General features: G+C 48.5%; 1 protein-coding gene across 17 annotated transcripts in view; it reads right to left on the reverse strand.

Annotated features, from left to right (window-relative positions):
- Positions 1 to 1,623: 1,623 nt before the first annotated feature.
- The window catches only part of SLC45A4 (solute carrier family 45 member 4), a 127,652-nt gene continuing 108,130 nt past the window's right edge, over positions 1,624 to 21,145 (reverse strand). For all 17 annotated transcript variants that reach the window (XM_081323043.1, XM_081323041.1, XM_081323039.1 and 14 more), the window contains 5 exons: positions 16,708 to 16,887; positions 10,012 to 11,087; positions 7,913 to 8,012; positions 6,631 to 6,842; positions 1,624 to 2,832 (listed from right to left, as the gene is read on the reverse strand). In XM_081323043.1, coding sequence (XP_081179169.1) covers positions 2,467 to 2,832; positions 6,631 to 6,842; positions 7,913 to 8,012; positions 10,012 to 11,087; positions 16,708 to 16,887 — 1,934 coding nt within the window. In that variant the 3' untranslated portion in view covers positions 1,624 to 2,466. The remainder of the gene's footprint in view (positions 2,833 to 6,630; positions 6,843 to 7,912; positions 8,013 to 10,011; positions 11,088 to 16,707; positions 16,888 to 21,145) is intronic.

Raw genomic sequence — 21,145 nt, forward strand, 5'->3', positions numbered from 1 at the left:
TGAGGTTTGGGGGCGGGCTGAAGAGGGATAAACGAAATATTCTTTCAGTCCTTTAAAAAAAATAGTTCCACGAAACTCTTGGGAGAAATTGCACTCCTGTGAAATTCCCACCGATCTGCAAAGAGGAGAGAGGTAAAATGACCACTGAACAGCCACGGGACGGTCAACCGAGTCGAGACGGGGGGACCTTTACGGTGGGCTCCAAGATCCACCCACCGTGATTTGGTTGATCACGCTTTGCGGATATTCCCCCCACCCGACCCCCGCCAGCTCTCCAAAAAACCCCAACCCTTGACGTCTCTTTTTGAAACGGATTGACAATTCAAGTAATAGGCTAAAAACAACCGCTTCTCGTTCCGAACTAGATATATAAAGATAGTTGCTTGCTGACATGCATTTGACAAGAGGTGCTCCCGGAGGGAGCAGCAGGTTTTTTAAAAAAATCAAATCAAATCAAATCCCAAGAGGGTCGCCCAAATTCGCAACGCCCCAGCGGGGAAAATCTGCATCGGAGACCGTCCACGGGAGTAGAGCTTTTTCTACAAGGGTGAAATCCACGAGGGTTACGAGGCCTCGCCTCGACGTGGTATGGAATCAGAGGCCGGCCTAGCAAGGGATACCCTGGAATTTGTCCCGAATTACGCCTCCTTTCGAAGAAGGGCTGGGCCTGCAGAATTCCTGGCCTCCTCCAGCGGCAGAATTTCAGGAGCGCCTGCCGGACACCGTTTGGAGAAGGCGGCCTCGTGCGTGGAAACAGCGATCTCCTTTGCGTGAGTCGCTCAAATCAAGGTCCAGTCCCAGGGAGGGAGACAGGTTGGCCAAGAAACGACGGGAAGAAACGAGGACGGATTTCCTTCAGCCTCCAGCGATATCCGCCGGAAGGCGAGGGGGGGGAAAAAAAAACCCACCCTGCAAAGTTGTGTCCTTTAAGGCCCAAAACTTTTAAACAGAAAACTGAAAAAAGCAAGCAAGGAAAAAAGAAAGAAAGAAAGAAAGAAAGAAAGAAAGAAAGAAAGAAAGAAAGAAAGAAAGAAAGAAAGAAAGAAAGAAAGAAAGAAAGAAGAAAAGAAACACGTAGGCAGACAATTTTTTCGCTACTCTGCAGTCTCAGAGTTAGGCCTTTGGTTTTGCGTGAGACCACCTGTTTAAAAACTCAGCGATGGCCACCGTTTCCAGCCTTGGAAGTTCAGAAAAAAGTGCAATCAGCAAACCCTGCCTCCCTCCCTCTACACACACACACACACACACACACACACACACACACATACCAACCCCCCCCAAAAAAAAACATAACACAAGGGAACCCACCCAATCCACTTGAAGAGACTGATGAGATTCCCCAAGCAGCTTTGTCGCGAAGGAGATGAACGGCTTTTAAACGCCACTAAGCCGAAGAAAGAAAGAATTTTTTTTTTTGAAAATTTCAAATTGATCCAGGTTGTCCGTTGCCGTAAGACACTGCCTCCCCGCCTCCCCCCACGCCCCTTTGTTCTTTTTCTCACCATCCCAACTGGCTAATCTCTTTCCTCCCACCGGAATTGCTCTAGGGATCCAGATTACCTGGGGTCCAAAGTGACAAGTACCCCATCAGCCTGAGGTTTGCTTTGGTTTTTTTTAAAAAAATAAATAAATAAACCAGCACGCTCCCACTCTAAATCTGCTGCGGTAATTTCACATAAAATTGAGGCGGGATGGGGGGGGGTAAATAACAACGACTCCCCCCCCCCCGAAAAAATGAGTTCCAGGCCGAAGTTCAAGAGAGGAGGGGAGGAAAAACCACCAAGGAAAGCTTGTCAATTTTAATATTGCATCAATTCTACAAAAATGCACAAATTTCAACCAAAGGCAATTGATTCTCTGAAGAAAACCACACGGCCTGGACAAAATAACAGAAAAAAAAGCTTTTTTTTTTCTCCCCCCCCCCCCCAGGAAAAAAAAAAAGCCGAAGCAAGAAGACTTAAGTTAAATAAACTTTCCAATTGTTTAAAAAGAGAGAGAGAGAGAGAGAGAGAGACAGAGAGAGAGAGAGAAGGGGTGTGTGTGGAACTTGTCCAAATGAATAATTTGAGGGAGGAAAAAAAAGAGAAAAGAACGCCATGACTTTCAAACCGAAAACAGAAGGCTCTTCTCCTGCCTGTTGATTAAAAACCGCCTTGGAAATAAAATAAAATGGAAAAAAAACACGTTTCTCTTCATTAAAAATACCTCTGCGAAAGGAGATTTTTTTTTCTTTCTTTCCTGGATTGTAGAGAAAGCCGTCGCCTTGAAAAATTCTCTGGGCTCCGCAATCGCGTGAAATGAACCTTTTGTTTTCTCTCCCCCCACCCCACCCGCTTTAAAATCCTCTGCTGCGAATTAAAACAGCAGGGGTTGTCTTGCTAAAAATTTTAAAATTTTGCTTTGAAGGATGCTCTGGGTTTTGCGTCGTGGATTGCTTGGAATGTGCGTGAGGGGCCGGGACCGCCCTCAAACGGCCGATTCGCTTTCCACCTGTGGCGTGGCTGTCCCTTTCCCGTGGCCGAGCTTGATCACCATGGGTTTCTCCTCGTTCCCGCCACTGCTTTCGGCCGCGCCGGGTGGCGCCAACTCCTTCTGCTCTTCCTTCGAACTCTCCCCGACATCTGGGTAAATCACCAAGAAGGTGGCCGTCAGGAAGCCCAGGAAAGAGCCCACGGACGCCACCACTGGGATGACCCGGACGGTGCCCACGGCGTCCACCACTCCTCCCAGGGCGGAAGCTACCAAGATCTGGGAGATGTAGACCTGGCACGACAAGATGGCGCAATCGATGCCGAAGCCTCGCTTGGAGTTGCCGGGGCTGTGGTGGATGTACTGCGAGAAAAGAGGGGAAAAAAAACAACAGAGCAAGGTGAAGGAGTTGGCACGGGTGCATCTGAGCAGGTTTTTAGACCCCTTGAAGAAACCAACAAGGGTGGACTCAGAAGAGAATATTTGTAGCTCAGGGTTGAACCGCGGACTCCTCTGGGCTAGCGGACGTTCCATTACCCAACTAGGTAACACCATCAGTAATAGAAGGGAGTGGGGATTGCAGGGTGGAGCAGGACTGTGGGGTCCTTGGTGCTCTGTGAGCTTGGTGGTTTTCACGCAGAGGTTTCATGACCCAAACTAGGTAGCATCATCAGTACTAGGAGGAGGAGGAGGAGGAGGAGGAGGAGGAGGAGGAGGAGGAGGAGGAGAATGACTACAGAGAACTTAATGCTCTCTGAGCTTGGTGATTTTCTTGCAGACGTTTCATGGCCCAGCTAGATAATGTCATCAATGCTAGAAGGGAGTGGGGTCTGCAAAGGGAGGAGGAGAAGGACTATGGAGTCCTTGATGCTCTCTGAGCTGGGTTGTTTTCTTGCAGATGTTTCATGACCCAGACTAGGTAACATCATCAGTGCTAAAAGGGAGTGGGGTTTGTGGAGAGGAGGAGGAGGACTGTGGGATCCTTGGTGCTCTCTGAGCTTGGTTGTTTTCACACAGACGTTTCACGACCCAAACTAGGTAACATCATCAGTGCTAGAAGGGTTTGCAGGGATGAGGAGGAGGAGGAGGAGACCTGTGGGGTCCTTGGTTCTCTCTGAGTTTGGTGGTTTTCTTGCAGACGTTTCGCTACCCAACCAGGTAATGTCATCAATGCTAGAAGGGAGTGGGGTTTGGTCTCTGATTATATCCAAGTGGGTTGCCAACCACTAAGAACCTACCAACTCCGACGTGGCCATCCCCTACTATATCAAAAGAGAGCAAACAACCCATGCCCTTCTAGCATGGGACCTCCTGGCTTTAAATTAGGGCTGGGTGCAGCTGCTGTCAAGGCCCAAACGGTGGCCCTAAAGAGGTCCCTCCCCCCGTCATCTCCTGCATCCCTTTGCACCTCTCAGAGACAACCTGGTCCTACCTGTGGAGCCCCTGGCGATCTCTGAGCTTGGTGGTTGCCTCGCAGACATTTCATTACCCAGCTACATATCATCATCAGGGCTAGAAGGGAGCGGGGTGGCGGGAGCGTCCTCGGCGATTCCTTGCTTAAACTACTGTCTACTGTTAGCTCGGGGCGACCTGTTCTCGTCCAGTAGAAACGTTTTTTGGTCTACCTGCGCTTTTATGAAAACCTGCCACGAGGCTCCTTGGCCAGGCATGTCTGGCAAGAAGGAGGTGTCTGGGCCAGAAATGTCCGCAGAAGGTCCTAGTGGCAAAGATGGAGCAGCCTTGGTCAGACCAACCAACATGGACTGCATAAATTGGGACGCTTAGGAGAGTTTGTGGAGAGGGAACCTTGGCAAAGGTTCGAGTGATGGAATCTGCTACGTATTTAACTCCTTGCTGATCGGACAGATGTCATTTCACATCGGTAGGAGAGATAATAAGGGCCCTACAGGTCAATGCTGGAGCACGTGGTTTACTAACCAAAGCCTGAAACCTGTTTAGAACACAGAACACAGAATCATAGGGACCTCGGAGATCTTCTAGTCCAATCTCCTGCTCAAGGCAGGAGACCCTATATCAGGGGTAGGCCACCTTGGCTCCTTTATGACTGGTGGACTTCAACTCCCAGAATTCCTGAGCCAGCATGGCTCAGCTTGGAAACCTCTCCCTTTCCCCTCAGTGTGGCTGGCTCAGGAATTCTGGGAGTTGAAGTCCACGAGTCATAAAGCGGCCTAGGCCTAGGTCAGGGGTAGGCAACCTTGGCTCTTTTACGACTTGTGGACTTCAACTCCCAGAATTCCTGAGCCAGCATGGCTCAGCTTGGAAACCTCTCCCTTTTCCCTCAGCATGGCTGGCTCAGGAAATCTGGGAGTTGAAGTCCACGAGTCACAAAGCGGCCTAGGCCTAGGCCAGGGGTAGGCAACCTTGGCTCTTTTACGGCTCGTGGACTTCAACTCCCAGAATTCCTGAGCCAGCATGGCTCAGCTTGGAAACCTCTCCCTTTTCCCTCAGCGTGGCTGGCTCAGGAATTCTGGGAGTTGAAGTCCACCAGTCATAAAGCAGCCTAGGCCTAGGCCAGGGGTAGGCGACCTTGGCTCTTTTACGACTCGTGGACTTCAACTCCCAGAATTCCTGAGCCAGCATGGCTCAGCTTGGAAACCTCTCCCTTTCCCCTCAGCATGGCTGGCTCAGGAATTCTGGGAGTTGAAGTCCACGAGTCGTAAAAGAGCCAAGTTTGAAGACCCCCCTGGCCTAGAGAAACGTGGATTGAGGCCAGCTCCCCTGACAGTGGTGTTACAGTAAGTGGAAACACCTTTCAAGAATTGGGGTGCTGCTTCAAGCCGAGTGCTCAGCCCAGCGAAGAAGCTGGTGCAGTAGTCCTTGAGTTACAACGGTTCGTTCAGAGACCAAAGCTACAAGGCTACCCCTGCCCTATACCCATCCCAATCAAATGGTTGTCCAGCCTATTTTTTGATAACCTCCAGTGATGGAGCACTCATAACTCCAGGAGACTAGCTCTTCCACTGATTAATGGTTCTCAGGAAATGTCTCCTGACTTCTACTCATGCTGGCTGCGGAATTCTGGAAGTTGAAGTCCCTCAAGTCTTAAGGTTGCCAAAGGTGGACATTCCTGGTTTAGTGGCATTGTGCAAATCCAAAAAATGGGCGGACACAATATCAGATTGTGCTGGTTGTCTAAGCCCAGAGGGGAGAGCCAAAGGAGATGTTCTTTAGAAGGTCTCATGCAAAGGTGAGGGAAGAATTCTCCTTCCCCAATACACATGATCTGGGTGTAACTGTATGGATGGATAGGTGAGGGACCCCGCAGCTCTAAGAAGAGGTGTCCACAGTTCACCCTCCAACTTTGAAGGCAAGAGGTGATCTGCTACTTTGACTGGAAGCACCTCTATCAATTGGCTTGAAACTCAACATTAAGAAAACCAAGATCATGGCATCCGGCCCTCTCAATTCCTGGCAAATAGATGGGGAAGAAATGGAGGTAGTGACAGATTTTATTTTCCTGGGCTCCAAGATCACCGCAGACGGGGACTGCAGCCAAGAAATTAAAAGACGCTTGCTCCTGGGGAGGAAAGCCATGGCAAATCTAGACAACACACTAAAAAGCAGAGACATCAGCCTGCCAACAAAAGTGCGTATAGTCAAGGCTGTGGTCTTCCCAGTTGCAATGTATGGCAGTGAAAGTTGGACCATAAGAAAGGCTGAGCGCCAAAGAATTGAGGCCTTTGAACTCTGGTGCTGGAGAAGACTCCTGCGAGTCCCTTGGACTGCAAGGCGATCAAACCGGTCAGTCCTAGAGGAGATCCACCCTGCCTGCTCTTTAGAAGGCCAGATCCTGAAGATGAAACTCAAATACTTTGGCCTCCTAATGAGAAGGAAGGACTCACTGGAGAAGAGCCTAATGCTGGGAAAGGTTGAGGGCAAGACAAGAAGGGGACGACAGAGAATGAGGTGGCTGGATGGAGTCACTGAAGCAGTAGGCGTGAGCTTAAATGGACTCCAGAAGATGGTAGAGGACAGGAAGGCCTGGAGGAACGTGGTCCATGCGGTTGCGATGGGTCAGACACAACTTCACAACTAACAACAACCTCTACCAAATCCTGGAGAACCAAGGCATTCCCATCTCTGATCTAGCTGGTGTTCTTCAACCCCTGGTGTTCTTCAACCAGTCATAAGGCCACATACCTCCTTGATGTCATGATACTGTCCTAGAAGCGCATACGGGCAATAGGAGATACTCATCGAGACAATTCCCATGGTGCTGATCATGATCATGGCAACATAGACGTTGGGAAATATGGCCATCACTGCTGTGCCGATGGAGAAACCGAGGGTGCCCAAGATGTAGATGACTCGTATGCTCAAGTCATAATTGTCCAAGTATTTCTGGAGTAAAGCTGGAAAAGGATTAGCACAGGTCACGGTTACACAACATTCTGAACATCTGCACATGCCTACGACCTGAAACGTGAGTCTGCTACTCTCCAAAAACTCTCTCCTTTCCTGTCCTATAGTCAACCCACCCATTCGGCCTCTTCCACCGTGCCTCCTGAGAAGATAGGATATAGACGTGCATAAATTCTCCAACCAATATTGGCTGGCTGGGAAATTCTGAGAAGTTGAAGCCCATCCATTTTAAAAAGTTGCTCAGGTTGAGGAACATCCCAGTGCGGAGACTTTAAGATCTGTTGACTTCAGCTCCTAAGATTCCCCAGCCATTCAATTCTGGGGACTGAAGTCCGCAAGTCTTAAAGGTGTCAAGGAACACCCCCAGTTTACAACAAGGAGAAATAACCCTTCCTGTGTTAACAGTTGTGTTAGCTTCAGAACTGTTGGAGGAACCACCTTCCCCAAAGGGTGAAATGCCACACCAAGTGGCAGGCAGTCACCAAGTTGATTTAATCTCAAATCCTCTTAACTAACTTACGGTTACGTGATTGGCTCACTGTGTCTTTTATTCTTTCTCCCCCATTCTATCACTTCACACAACGAGGCTTATTTATAGCAGGCGTACCCAAACTTGGCAACTTTAGGGCTTGTGATCGTCACCTCTCAGAATTCCTGGATGGCTGAGGAACTCCGGGAGTTCAAGTCCACAAGTCTTAAAAGTTGCCGAGTTTGGAGATTTCCCTGGCTTATAGGACACCCGTGTGGTCTACAGGATCACATCTTTGGTTAAGATCTTTCTCCACCCAAGCTGGCTAGAGGTCCTCTCTGGGAGATCCACCCTCTGTCCGATCCCAATGTGAAGATATTGTCCTTCAACGTGCTCCATCAAAGCTGACGCCAGCCAGAGCGTAGGACAAAGAAGCAGTACAAGATCAGAAGACGTGGAGAGTCCTGGCCCATAGAATCGCCAAGAGTTGGGATATGACTGAATGGATATGTTACCGCTCTGCTTCCTCTTCTCAATTACGCTACCATTCGCCCAACTTTAAGCCAGGATGAGAGCAACAGAGCTTCTCACCTGAGCAAACAGCAGCAGTAGCAGCATAGATGACCAAGCCCCAACAGCCCATCTGGACGCCAGCACTGTAGTCCTGCAGTTCGGTAGAATTAGAAGGGGCCTGTCGGGAAACAAAGAGGCTGTGATCCAAGGCAGAAGGCTTGCAGGACACGGTGGACCATCGTCCCCACCAACTTTCCAGCTCCACTTCTTTAAACAATTTTTTTTAAAAAAAAGAGTATTCGTGGCTCACTGAGGGTTGAGCTGTGGGGCCCTTGGTGCTCTCTGAGCTTGGGGTTTTCTTGCAGATGTTTCGCGACCCAACTAGGTAACATCATCAGTGCTAGAAAGGAGTGGAGTTTGCAGAGAGGAGGAGGAGGAGGAGGAGGAGGAGGAGGAGGAGGAGGACAATGACTATGGAGTCCTTAATGCTGAGCTTGGGGGTTTTCTTGCAGATGTTTCGCGACCCAACTAGGTAACATCATCAGTGCTAGAAGGGAGTGGGGTTTGCAAAGAGAGGAGGAGGAGGAGGAGGTGGCTATGGGGTCCTTGATCTTCCCTGAGCTATGTTGTTTTCTTGCAGATGTTTCATTGTCCAACTAGGTAACATCATCAGCGCTAGAAGGGAGTGAGTTTGCAGAGAGAAGGAAGAGATGGAGGAGAAGGAGGTCTATGGGGTCCTTGGTGCTCCCCGTGTTTGGTGGTTTTCTTGTGGACATTTTATTACCTAACTAGGTAGCATCATCAGTAATCATCAGCACTGGTGATGTTAGCTAGTTTGGTAATGAAACATCTGCAAGAAAACCACCCAGCTCAGAGGGCACTGAAGACCTTCTGCATCTCTACATCTCCCTTCCCCTCTTGAAGGCCATTTATAGTTTGCTCTTAATATAAAAGTTCTCAAACTGACTTACAGAGACCAAAAGGTAAACATGCTCCATCAGATCAACTTTACGGTACATCCCAAACATGAAAAAAAAAAAAAACAATTACATTTTGTAATGCTTTCTCCCTGGTTGCCTAGAAGTTACTCTCCAGTTACTCATCAGAGACAACCAGGTACTGGATGTTACACAAGACTGAATAGCCTAGGTGCAATGTTGTGTTGCCTTTACAAATTTCTACTGGGACTGAATCTGTTTGTAAGGAGGTACCCAATGTGAATGAGAGCAGAGAAGACTTATAATAATATTAATAATAAAGTTGGAAGGGACCTTGGAGGTCATCTAGTCCGATCCCCTGCTCAGTCAGGAAACCCTAGACCATTTCAGACAAATTAATGGGATCTCTGCCTCTGTGTGTGTGTGTGTGAGAGAGAGATAGACAGAGACAGAGAGAGAACAGACACAGAGAGACAGACACACACACACACACAGACACACACACAGAGAGACAGAGAGATACACACACACACAGACAGAAACAGAGAGGGAGAGGGAGAGAGAGAGAGGGAGGGAGATAAGACACGCACAGAGACAGAGGCTGACAGAGAGAGAGAGAGAAAGAAAGAGATAAACAGAGAGAGGGAGAGAGACAGAGAGACAGAGAGGGAGAGAGAGAAACAGAGAGAGGGAGAGAGGGAGGGAGAGAGAGAAACAGAGACACAGAGAGAGACTGACACAGAGAGAGGGAGAGAGAGAGAGAGGGAGGGAGGGAGAGAGGGAGAGACAGGGAGACTGACAGAGAGAGAGAAAGAAAGAAAGAGATAAACAGAGAGACAGAGAGAGGGAGAGAGGGAGAGAGACAGAGAGACACAGAGGGAGAGAGAGAAACAGAGAGGGAGAGAGGGAGGGAGGGAGGGAGAGACAGAGGGAGACTGACAGAGAGAGAAAGAAAGAGATAAACAGAGAGACAGAGAGAAACAGAGACACAGAGAGAGGGAGAGAGAGAGGGAGAGAGAGAGAGGGAGACTGACATAGACAGAGAGAGAGGGAGAAAGACACAGAGAGGGAGACGGAGAGACAGAAACAGAGAGAGGGAGAGAGAGAGAGACAGAGGGAGACTGACACAGAGAGACAGACAGACAGAGAGAGAGGGAGAGAGAGAGAGAGACAGAGAATGGCTGTGCAAACATTCCTCTTCTGATCAACTGGCCCTGGCCACACTAGTGTTGGGCTCACCTTGGGATCACCGTGGAAGATGACCTGCCCCATGAAGTCGGTGTAGAACACAGCTTCAGCAATGATGGAAAACCAGGTCAAGAGGTGACAAACACAAAGACGCAGCAGCTCTTTGGGCATCTTCAGCATGGACAACCACAAGAGTCTCACGGTGGTTTCCGTTTCGCCTTCCTCGCTCTCCGTGTCTCCGCTGGAGTTGGTCGCGCCGCTCGGATTCCGGTGCCTGCATCTCTGCCGCTGCCTCTTCTGCATGTCGTAGATGTCATTCATGCTCCGAGAGGACTTGATCAGGACCACGGCGTTGGCCCGCCGGAACCGGTAATGGTGGGACCCGATCTTCCCGTAGTAGGAGAAGGTGTTCGAAGGCTGGCGGTAGAACATGTGCCGTCGCCGGCGCATGGAGTTTGAGGTGGACGACTGCTTCAGGCCCACCCGGACATGTCCATTCAGGAGATCTTTTGGTAGGGAGCCGTTCCCGTTGGGGACTTTGGCCTCGGTCAAGGGATTCTCAAGTAACATCTCCTCCTCCTTCTCGTTCTCCCTGAGGAAAGCAGACAAGCGGTTGAATTTGGACTTCATGAGCTCTTGGCTGGTGCTGTGCGGCGTGGCCGGGTAGGACGAATCCTGAAAAATGGAAGGTTCAATTTCGTGAAGGAAGAGGAGCTCCGATTCCATGTCGAGGGTGGCGTCTGGCATGTGCAGGACCGAATCGCTCTTACTCCGGACAATGTCCACCTCAAGGAACTCCATGTTGAGGTCTTGTTCGGACTGGACCTCGTCTGGGAAGAGGGAGTTCCCGTACGGGTCCTCCTCGTTGATGACATTGAGGCGGTTAAAGGGAGGGAGGTTGCCGCTCAGCTTGACACTTGACAGGGTCTCCGTCTCGTCATCGATCCGCTCCTGCTGAGGATTGTACTGCTCTTCTTCGATGCTGCACAGGTGGAGGACAACGGAAACGGAGAAGATAATGGCGGCAAAGAAGAAGAGGACCTGCTCTTGGGATTTGAAGACGCTGCCTAAGACGGTATGCATCCAGTCGAGGCCGCCCAGCATGTAGCCAATGGCTCCTCCCAGGCCTACGGATGAAGATGAGAAGGACAAAAGTACAAAATGGCTGCACTGTGAAAGAGGAGGGACTCAAGCTATTCTCCAAAGCAGCTGAAGGCAGGACCAAAAGCCACGGATGGAAACCAACCAAGGAGAGAAGCAACCTAGAACTGAGGAGAAACTTCCTGACAGTGAGAACAATTAACCAGCGGAACAACCTGCCTCCAGAAGCTGTGCATGCTCCAACACTGGAAGTTTTTTAAGAAGAGACTGGACAGCCATTTGTCCGAAATGGTATAGGGTTTCCTGCTTGAGCAGGGGGTTGGACTAGATGACCTCCAAGGCCCCTTCCAACTTTATTATAAGAACTCAGTGGTGGGATTCAGCCGGTTTGCACCACTTCGGCAGAACCGGTAGCTAATTTTTTTTGTCGCCCAGGCCCAGAATGGACTTGCGGAAGCGGCATCCGCGCAGAGAACCGGTTGTCCACATATTTGAACCCAACCACTGCTCCCTACCTACTACGTGTGGTCAGCTTTCCCAGAGCCATCTTCTCGTCTGGCTCTCCTCTTCAATAAACTGCAACCTTCTTTCTAAAGCAGTCTCCATTTTGTTTATTCCCAGCTTGGACTGGACCCCGGTGAAGATTTTTTTTTCTTTCAACACTGTATTATAGCACGTTCATCCTCATAAGGATGTTTTGAGACTTCTCTAGAAAGAAAGACGTTCCTCATTCTCTGGCAAGGGCCCTGGTGGATTGTGGGGGGGAAAGAAGAAAAAAGTTCCTTGAGGAACGTCAGAGGATTTTCACCTGGACTTTTCTTGTGTCCAGTGTGGTGGATCTGAACACTGTAAGCATTCGTAAAAGAGAACATTTTAATTCCATTTATATCCCGCTCTTCTCCGAAGACTCAGGGCGGCTTACAAGCTTAGCAGTAGCCTTCATTCTATGTATATGCCTGCTTATTAGGGCTTTCGGGTCCCCCCAAGCGGCATTATTACAAAGTCAGCTTAATTGCCCCCAACAATCTGGGTCCTCATTTTACCTACCTCGGAAGGATGGAAGGCTGAGTCTACCTTGACCCTGGTGGGACTCGAACCTGCACTAATTGCAGGCAGCTGGTGTTACTTAAGGAGGCATTAGCCCACTGCTCCACCAAGGCTCTGTAGCTCGGGGTCGAAATGAGGGGTCCTTGGTGTTCTCTGAGCTTCGTTGTTTTCTTGCAGACCAAGGGGTCTTCAAACTTGGTCCTTTTATGACTTGTGAACTGGCTGAGGAATTCTGGGAGTGGAAGTCCACAAGTCATAAAAGGGCCAAGTTTGAAGACCCCTGTTGCAGACGTTGCATTACCAAGCTAGGTAACTTCATCAGAGCTAGTACTCAGAGTATAATAAGGACTCCTTATTGTAAGCCTAACCAGGTGAACACCACTCTTCTCCCAATCTGCTGGTGCCCAGGTGAGCTATAACTACTACCTCCAGGTGGCCCAGCCAGCATAGACTTTGTAGTTCCCACACTTGAGAAAAGCTGCAATGGGTTATTCATGCTATGTTCAACGGTTTAGTCCAGGGGTCTCCAAACTTGGCCATTTTAAAACTTGTGGATTTCAACTCCCAGAATTCCCCAGCTAGCATTGCTGGCTGGGGAATTCTGGGAGTTGAAGTCCACAACTGTTAAAGTTGCCAAGGTTGGGGAACCCTGCCCTGACTGAAGCATTTTTGGGATAAAAACAAAAGAAAACATCAATGCTGGTTTAATTTTGAGTCACATGCAGATGAAGTCTGGGAAGGAAAAAAAAAAGTCAAGATGGCTGGCTGAGGAATTCTGGGAATTGAAGTCCACAACTGTTAAAGTTGCCAAGGTTGGGGATCCCTGCCCTGACTGAAGCATCTTTGGGATAAAAACAAAAGAAAACATCAATGCTGGTTTAATTTTGAGTCACATGCAGATGAAGTCTGGGAAGGAAAAAAAAAGTCAAGATGGCTGTCTGAGGAATTCTGGGAGTTGAAGTCCACAAGTCTTAAAAGTTGCCAAGTTTGGGGACCCCTGGTTTAGCTTTTCTGCAGCTCCCCTTGATTTCTGGCAATAATTAGAAGGTCTTCCTTGCAACCCTCTTAAAGCTGCACACCTAGTTAGTTGGGGGACAGGATCGTCACGGTTCGTTCATCACAGCAAAACTTATTTATTTGAGCAATCTGACCTGGTCTGATGGGTTAGGGTTGGGGTTTTAATATGTTTTAATTAATTACTGTTTTAAACTTGGGCATAATATTTAATCGTTTTTTAACTGTTGTATTTTGTTTTTATATTTATTGCCCTGTACACTGCCCTGAGTCCTTTGGGAGAAGGGCGGTATAAAAATATAATAAATAATAATAATAATAAAAATAATAACTGCAAACAGGTGGGGACCGAGCCCCAACTTTGCTGCAGCGAGGCAAGTGTGTTTCGAACACACTTCACCAATAAGCATTTCTCCAGCTGCCCCAATCTTTGGCTGACCGCCATCCAACTTCAGTTAACAAGATTAGGTTGCAGCCTCTAGGGACTTCTCCGCTAGTTTTAAGGCTGTTACAAGAGAATGCAACTGATGGATGCAATTTTTTTAAAGTGCACTTGTAAAGCATTAGGTACTAACTTCCCTCTCGCTAAGATTCTTCTTCCAAGCATCCCAAGCAAGGAGGAGATGGTTATTATGATGATGATTGTGGTTGTTGTTATTGTATGGCTTTCTTACATTACCCAAAGACGACCTTGCTGTTGCAGAGTAACAGTTTGGCCGTCAAGTTATCAGCTCCGTGCTAGGCCAGACGTCCTCAACCTTTGGTGCACCAGGGACCGGTTCCGTGGAGAAAGGTTTTTCCATGGACCGGAGAGTGTGTGGTTTTGTGTGCTGCCTGCATCCCGTGGATGGGGCTTTGCTTGTTTGTGCGGACCAGTTGCTGGCATGCTGAGGCCCGGTACTGGGCCATGGACTGGGGGTTGGGGACCCCTGTTGTATGCTTACCAAGGCATGCTTACCAAGGCATGCCACAAGAGGGCGAGCTGGCTATGCACCAGAGAGAAAGACGAGGAGCGTCATCCGAGGCCCCTTCCCCTCCTCGGAGCCACCTTGCAAACGGGCGCCGCAGCCGGGAAGGTTCAGAGCTGGCAAGAATCTGAATGCCTCAACAGAGCACCATTTATTTATTTATTTATTTATTTAGTTATATTTATATACCGCCCTATTCCCTGAGGACTCAGGGCGGTTTACAGGGAATTAAAAATCCAAAATACAAAAATTAAGAACCAAATTAAAAATATTAAATTAACCCTGTAGTCAGTTAAAAAGAACCCCAAATTAAAAATTCCTCCTCAGTCTGGGCCCGAGAGCTCAAAGAGCCAGGTCTTCAGGCCCCGGCGGAATGATCGAAGGTCGGGGGCAGTTCTCAGCTCTACTGGCAGCTGGTTCCAGAGGGCAGGCGCTCCCACTGAGAAGGCCCTATCCCTGGGTGTCACCCGCCGGCAATCTCTCACCGGCGGAACCCTGAGCAGACCCTCCCTGTGGGAGCGCACTGGGCGAAGGGCGTTTGATGCCGGCAGCAGGTGTTCCCTCAAATAACCCGGACCCAGGCCATGTAGGGCTTTATAGGTGATAACCAGCACCTTGAATTTCACCCGGAGGGCAACCGGAAGCCAATGCAGCTCGCGGAGTAGAGGTGTTACATGGGAGTATCGGGAAACCCCCATTACAACTCGCGCGGCCGCATTCTGCACCAGTTGAAGCCTCCGAGTGGTCTTCAAGGGCAGCCCCATGTAGAGAGCGTTACAGTAGTCCAAACGGGAGGTCACAAGCGCATGAGTGACTGTGCGTAGGGCGTCTCGGTCCAGATAGGGACGCAACTGGCGCACCAGGCGAACCTGTGCAAAAGCCCCCCTGGTCACGGCTCCTATGTGATCTTCAAAATTGAGCCGTGAATCCAGGAGGACGCCCAAGTTGCGAGCCCTATCAACGGGGGGTAACACCTCACCCCCCATCATTAGAGGTGGAATAACTTGGTTAACCCGAGACGCCGATATGCACAGCCACTCAGTCTTGGCGGGATTGAGACGAAGCCTGTTTCTCCCCATCCAGACCTGGACCGCCTCCAGGCACCGGGACATCACGGAGAGGGCATCACTGGGTTGGTTCGGGGTGGAAAGAAAAAGTTGGGTATCATCAGCGTACTGGTGATACCCCACCCCAAAACCACGAATGATCTCGCCCAGCGGCTTCATGTAGATGTTGAACAGGAGGGGCGAGAGAACCGACCATCTCCCCACCGAACTGGTACCCATTTATCTACTCGCACACAACAGGCTTTCGAATGGTTAGGTGGACAGAAGCTGCATATCAAGAGTGACGGGAACTCACTCTGCCCTACAGTGCTAGGACTCAAACCATCTCCAGCATCATTAAACCTCATGGAGGAGGTGGTCAAAAAATGTCAAGAGGGTAATCACTAGACTAGAAAAGAGCTGGAAGGGACCTTGGAGGTCTTCAAGTCCAGCCCCCTGCTCAAGCAGGAGAAACTATACCGTCTCAGACAAGCGACTGTCCAGTCTCTTCTTAAAAATCTCCAGTGATGGAGCGCCCAAGATTTCTGGAGGCCAGCTGTTCCACCGGTTAATTGTCCTCACCGTCAGGAAGTTTCTCCTTACCTCCAGGTTGCTTCTCTCCTGGACCAGTTTCCAACCATTGTTTCTCGTCCTACCTTCAGGTGCTTTGGAGAATACGTTGACCCCCTCTGCCCTGTGGCAGCCCCTCAGATCCTGGAATACTATTTTATAAAAAGTTGGAGGATTCACTCAGCTACAAGGTAGAATTGGACCACTAGGGTGCATTTGAATAAATCCAAGCAACTGTCTACAAAAACCGACGGAACATCCAGAGGCTGGGTTTATGAGAGGGGATAAAACCAGTTCTGGAACGCTGGCGACAAAATAGCAATTGTTAGCAGCATGTTCCTTGCGTCCTCTAAATAAAATAAATAAAATAAAAAATAAAATAAAATAAAATAATAAAAAATAAAATAACATAAAATAAAATAATAAAAAAATAAAATAAAATAAAATAAAATAATAAAATAAATAAATCAGAATAGGGGCTTGATAGATCTATTTTACGGAAGCCTTCAAACTGACTAACAGTTTGTCTTTAAAAAGTCTTTAAAAAGACCTGGCTCTTCGAGCTCTCTGGCCCAGGCTGAGAATATTTTTAATTTTAATTTTAACTGGGTTTTAATTTTCTCAGGGTTCTATTTAATCTCTTTTAATTTGTTTTAATGTTAGTATTGACTGTTTTTTAAATGCCCTGTAAACCGCCCTGAGTCCTTCGGGAAAGGGCGGTATATAAATCTAAATAAAATAAATAAATAAATAAATAAATAAATAAAAAGTTTAAATAAACATGTGGTTTCAAAAAAAAGAAAAGAAAAGAAAAGAAGAAGAAAAAAAGAAAAAGAAAGAAAAATGCCCAAATTGAGTTCTGCTTCCCCTCTTTGGCTTGGAATGATTACAGAGGGACTCGCGTTTCCCCCCCCCAAGCTTTCACAACAAAGATGTTAGCAACGTTATTCCGAGCGTGTAGAACCGCGGCGTTAAAAGGAGGAATAACCTAAACACCGTACCGGCCGAAAAAGCATGGATGTTGAGGGCCATGTCCTGCTCTTCGCTGTCCACCACGTCCAGCAAATAGGCGCGGATGGGCCCCTCGGTCGCGTCAGCGCAGAAGTCCAGCACCACCACGCCGAGCACGGTGAGGACGATGCCAATGGGCTGCTTGTCCGGGACATCTCCGATAGCAAGACCTGCGGCAGAAGATGAGAAGGACCGTGAGCGGGTTTTTCTGAGACAGATGCCAGGAGGAGGCAAGGTTATTTTTGGTGGGGAAAAGCGGAAGGAAGAAAGGAAGGAAGGAAGGAAGGAAGGAAGGGAGGGAGAGAAAGGGAGGGAGGGAGGGAAAGAGGGAGGGAGAGAAAAAGGGAAGGAGGGAGGGAGGAAATAAATTGGTGGATGGTTGGATTGGTGAATGGAATGACGGTTGGATGATAGGCAGGAAGGAAGAACGGGGTGAATGGAAAAGACAGAGGAAGGAAGGGAGGGAGGCGGGGAGGAAGGAAGGAAATTGGTGGATGGGTGGATTGGTGGATGAAACGATGGAAGTATATAAGGAGGAAGGAAGAAAGGGGTGAATAGGTAAGAGGGAGGAAAGAAAGAAGGAAGGAAGGAAGGAAATTGGTGGATGGTTGGATTGGTGAATGGAATGATGGATGGATGATAGGCAGGAAGGAAGAACGAGGTGAATGGAAAAGATGGAAGAAGGAAAGAAGGAAGGAAGGGTGAGAGAGGGAGGGACAGAGGGAGGAAGGAAGGAAGGAAGGAAGGAAGGAAGGAAGGAAGGAAGGAAGGAAGGAAGGAAGGAAGGAAGTCCCCAATGAAGTAGGATCCCTTCCTTTGTCAGGTTAGCATGGAAAAAAAGGCCGTGGAAGAACATTTATTTTATTTATTTATTAATGGGATTTATATCCCGCCCTATCTCCCGAGGGACTCAGGGCGGCTAACAACATCAAAACTTAAAGGTCTCTGTACAGTAAATTAAAAAATAAAATTTGAAATAAATTAAACATAAAGAGTTCGATAAGATTGGGCAACTTGTGCAAAGACCAGTCTGATAAAAGAACAACAACTTAACCAGCAGGAACGGAGGAAGTATTGAAAAGCCTGCGTGACTTGAGTCCCCGTAGTGTCAAAAACTGGGTGACGCTACAGAACGGATCGGCCCTGGAAACGTTTTCAAAGAAGGAAGACTTGGGTTTTGAATTCCAGCAAAAGGAGTAAAAATTCACAGGAACCTTTGCTGGTTAATCTGTATTCGTCTAATGCACGGCTCTCCAAACTTGGCGACTCTGAGACTTGTGGACTTCAACTCCCAGAATTCCACAGCCAGCCTGGCTGGCTAGGGAATTCTGGGTGTTGAAGTCCACAAGTCTTAAGGTTGCCAAGGTTGAGGACCCCTGGCTTAGAACAATGTTTCTCAACCTTGTCCACTTGAAGATGGCTGGACTTCAACTCCCAGAATCCCACAGCCAGCATGCCCGGCTAGGGAATTCTGGGAGTTGAAGTCCACAAGTCTTCAGGTTGACAAATTTAGAGACCTCTGGCCTAACAGGACTGCTGTGGGTATGAAGAAGACCTTCGGGTCAACAGTGGAGATGTCCTCTCTTCAGACAAACAGGTCTTCTTCATACCTCAAAGGTCCAGATTGAGACTCTGATTTTTTTTCCCTCCAGGCGCCAGAGTGTCTTCCAGATATTTTGACCTTCTTCTGAAATAAAACCCCGTCAGAACGATCACCGGTCAGGGATTGTGGGAGATGTAGCAGAACCATCTGGGACACCAGCTGAAGTCATATAGGCAGTCCTTGACTTACAACAATTCACTTAGTGACTGTTGGAAGTTAACAACTGGAAAAAAGCGACACATGACCATTTTTGCACCCTTACGACCACCGTAGCATCCCTGCGTGATCCAAATTCCCACGCTCGGCAACCGATTCAAATTTATGACGATTGCAGTGTGTCCCGGGGCGGGATCACGTCATCCCCCTTTGCGACCTTCTGACAACCAAAGTCAACGGGGAAGCCAGATTCACTTAACAAGCACGTTACTAACGTAACAGGGATAACATTGTAACCTTTATAAAACTTTTCAATAACAAAAAAAAAGATGAGAAAAAAAACAAAAAACAAAGTCCAGTTGCCTCCTGAAAAATTGAACAGCCCTCCCTCAACGGAGGGGCAGGGATACAACATCGTCCATCTCCAGTCTACAACACGGTCCTTTCAGCAGTTCCGAGAAGGCTCCACGCCCATTTGCACCACTCGGGTGACCCCGAGGACACAGACAAAACCTCCACGTGGCCTCAAGGACTCCCTAAAAGAAGGCAAGTGACCGGCTGTCTGCAAGGAGTATAAATCCTCCCGTTCCCCTACCATCCAGTCAGAACTGAAGAAGCTTCTTGGATGAGAAGCGAAACTTTTTCAAAGAATAATAAGAAAGTCCCAGGAGGATACAGAGAAGCCTCCGAGTGGCCTCGACGACTCTCTAAAAGGAGGCAAATGACCAGCAGTCTGCAAGGAGTATAAATCCTTCCGTTCCCCTACCATCCAGTCAGAACTGAAGAAGCTTCTTGGAGGAGAAGCGAAACATTTTCAAAGAATAATAAGAAAGTGCCAGGAGGATACAGAGAAGCCTCCAAGTGGCCTCAACGACTCTCTAAAAGGAGGCAAATGACCAGCAGTCTGCAAGGAGTATAAATCTTTCCGTTCCCCGCCATCCAGTCAGAGCTGAAGAAGCTTCTTGGAGGAGAAGCGAAACCCCTTCAAAGAAAAACAAGAAAGTCCAGTGGCCTCCTGGAAAAGCACCTTTGGGACAACCCTGACCTGGATGACGGAAAATCTCCATAGACATTTAGCTATGGACCCCTTTCAAATGGTGCGGGAGGGTGAATGGATTTCCAGAAAGCCTTGCAGACTACAGAAACCATTCGCGCTTCAGTTTGAGATGCAGACAACACAGACTCATCCCCATCATCCTGTGCCCGTCCTCAACAGGGAAGGGACCCAGGGCAGAAAACATCCAGCAGCCAAGAAGGCTCCACACCCATTTGCACCGCTCAGGTGACCCCGAGGACACAGGTAAAACCTCCAAGTAGCCTCAACGACTCTCTAAAAGAAGGCAAGTGACCAGCTCTCTGCAAGGAGTATAAATCCTCTCGTTCCCCACCCTCCAGTCAGAGCTGAGGAAGCTTCTTGGGGGAGAAGCGAAAGGTCTTCAAAGAAAAACAAAGTCCAGCTGCCTCCTGGAAAAAAAAAGCGCCTTTGGGACAACATAACACATTCCCCTCCAGGGAACTTCAGGATCGTGGCACCGAAGGGGTGGCAAGTCAGCGTTTGCTCCGAATGAAATACTGCCGTGGCACCGATTCTCAGGCTCAGCTCCTAAAGATAGTAAATTCCCAGCTTCAATTGTTTCCTCACAATGTTGTTTTATTTTATTTTCTTGTCGAGAGGGATAAGGGAAAAAAATACATATATTCTTCTCCATTTAGACATGCAATAAACAACTTTCAGATCGCGTTACGATCTCTTTTTTTTTTTTGTCCTTCCATGCTCAAGAGAACAGAGAAGGAAAAAGCTGGGTTGTTTTTTTTTTGTGTGTGTGTGTGTGTTGTCGTCGTCGTCTCTCTCTCCTTTCAAATAACGCTGGAAACAGGATGTCTTTGCCAGATATGCATTAAAGGGAAATCAGAAAACAACAGGAACCATTTCCCTGTGAAAAAAGTTCCTTGAGGATTCCCATGCCAAGGGCTGCCTCATTCATCCCGGCTTCTGCTGATAATTGTGCGGCAACACAATGACACTGATGGGAAGGTGCACTTGTGAACACAATGCGCTGCCCTCCAGGCAAACGTGGCAGAAAGCAAGGCTTCGGCTAAGGGCTCCGTCGTCACGATTCGTTCATCACAGGCAGCTGAAGAGCTAGTCAGTTAAGTTGCAGAACAAAGCTGGAAGGGACCTTGGAGGTCTTCTAGTCCAGCCCCCTGCTCAAGCAGGAGAACCTATACAGGTAGCCCTCGGCCGTTCAAAGTTACAACAGCAGTAGTGAAAGAAACGACCTACGACCATTTTTCACACTTGCAACCGCTGGAGCGCCCCCGGGGGTCACCTGGTTTACATTCGAACACTTGACAAGGGGTTCATATTTATGACGGTTGCAGTGTACCGGTGTGTGTGTGTGTGTGACGTGATCCCCTTTTGCGACCTTCTGACAGGGGAGGAAAAGCCAGGTTCTCCGAACAACGCCATTACTAGCTGAACAACCGCAGTCTTTCGCTTCGCAAAGCCGGCGAGAAAAGTCATAAAAAGGGGGCCAAAAACTCGCTTAGCAAGTGTCTCGCTTAGCAACATAAATTTCGGGACCAATTCTGTGGTCGTCACGTCGAGGACCACCTGGGAAGTAAGATTCCAAATCCACACAGCACATCTGAAGATGGCCACTTCTGGG

This window comes from Vipera berus (assembly GCF_964194415.1).
Source record: "Vipera berus genome assembly, chromosome: 3".
NCBI lineage: Eukaryota > Metazoa > Chordata > Lepidosauria > Squamata > Viperidae > Vipera > Vipera berus.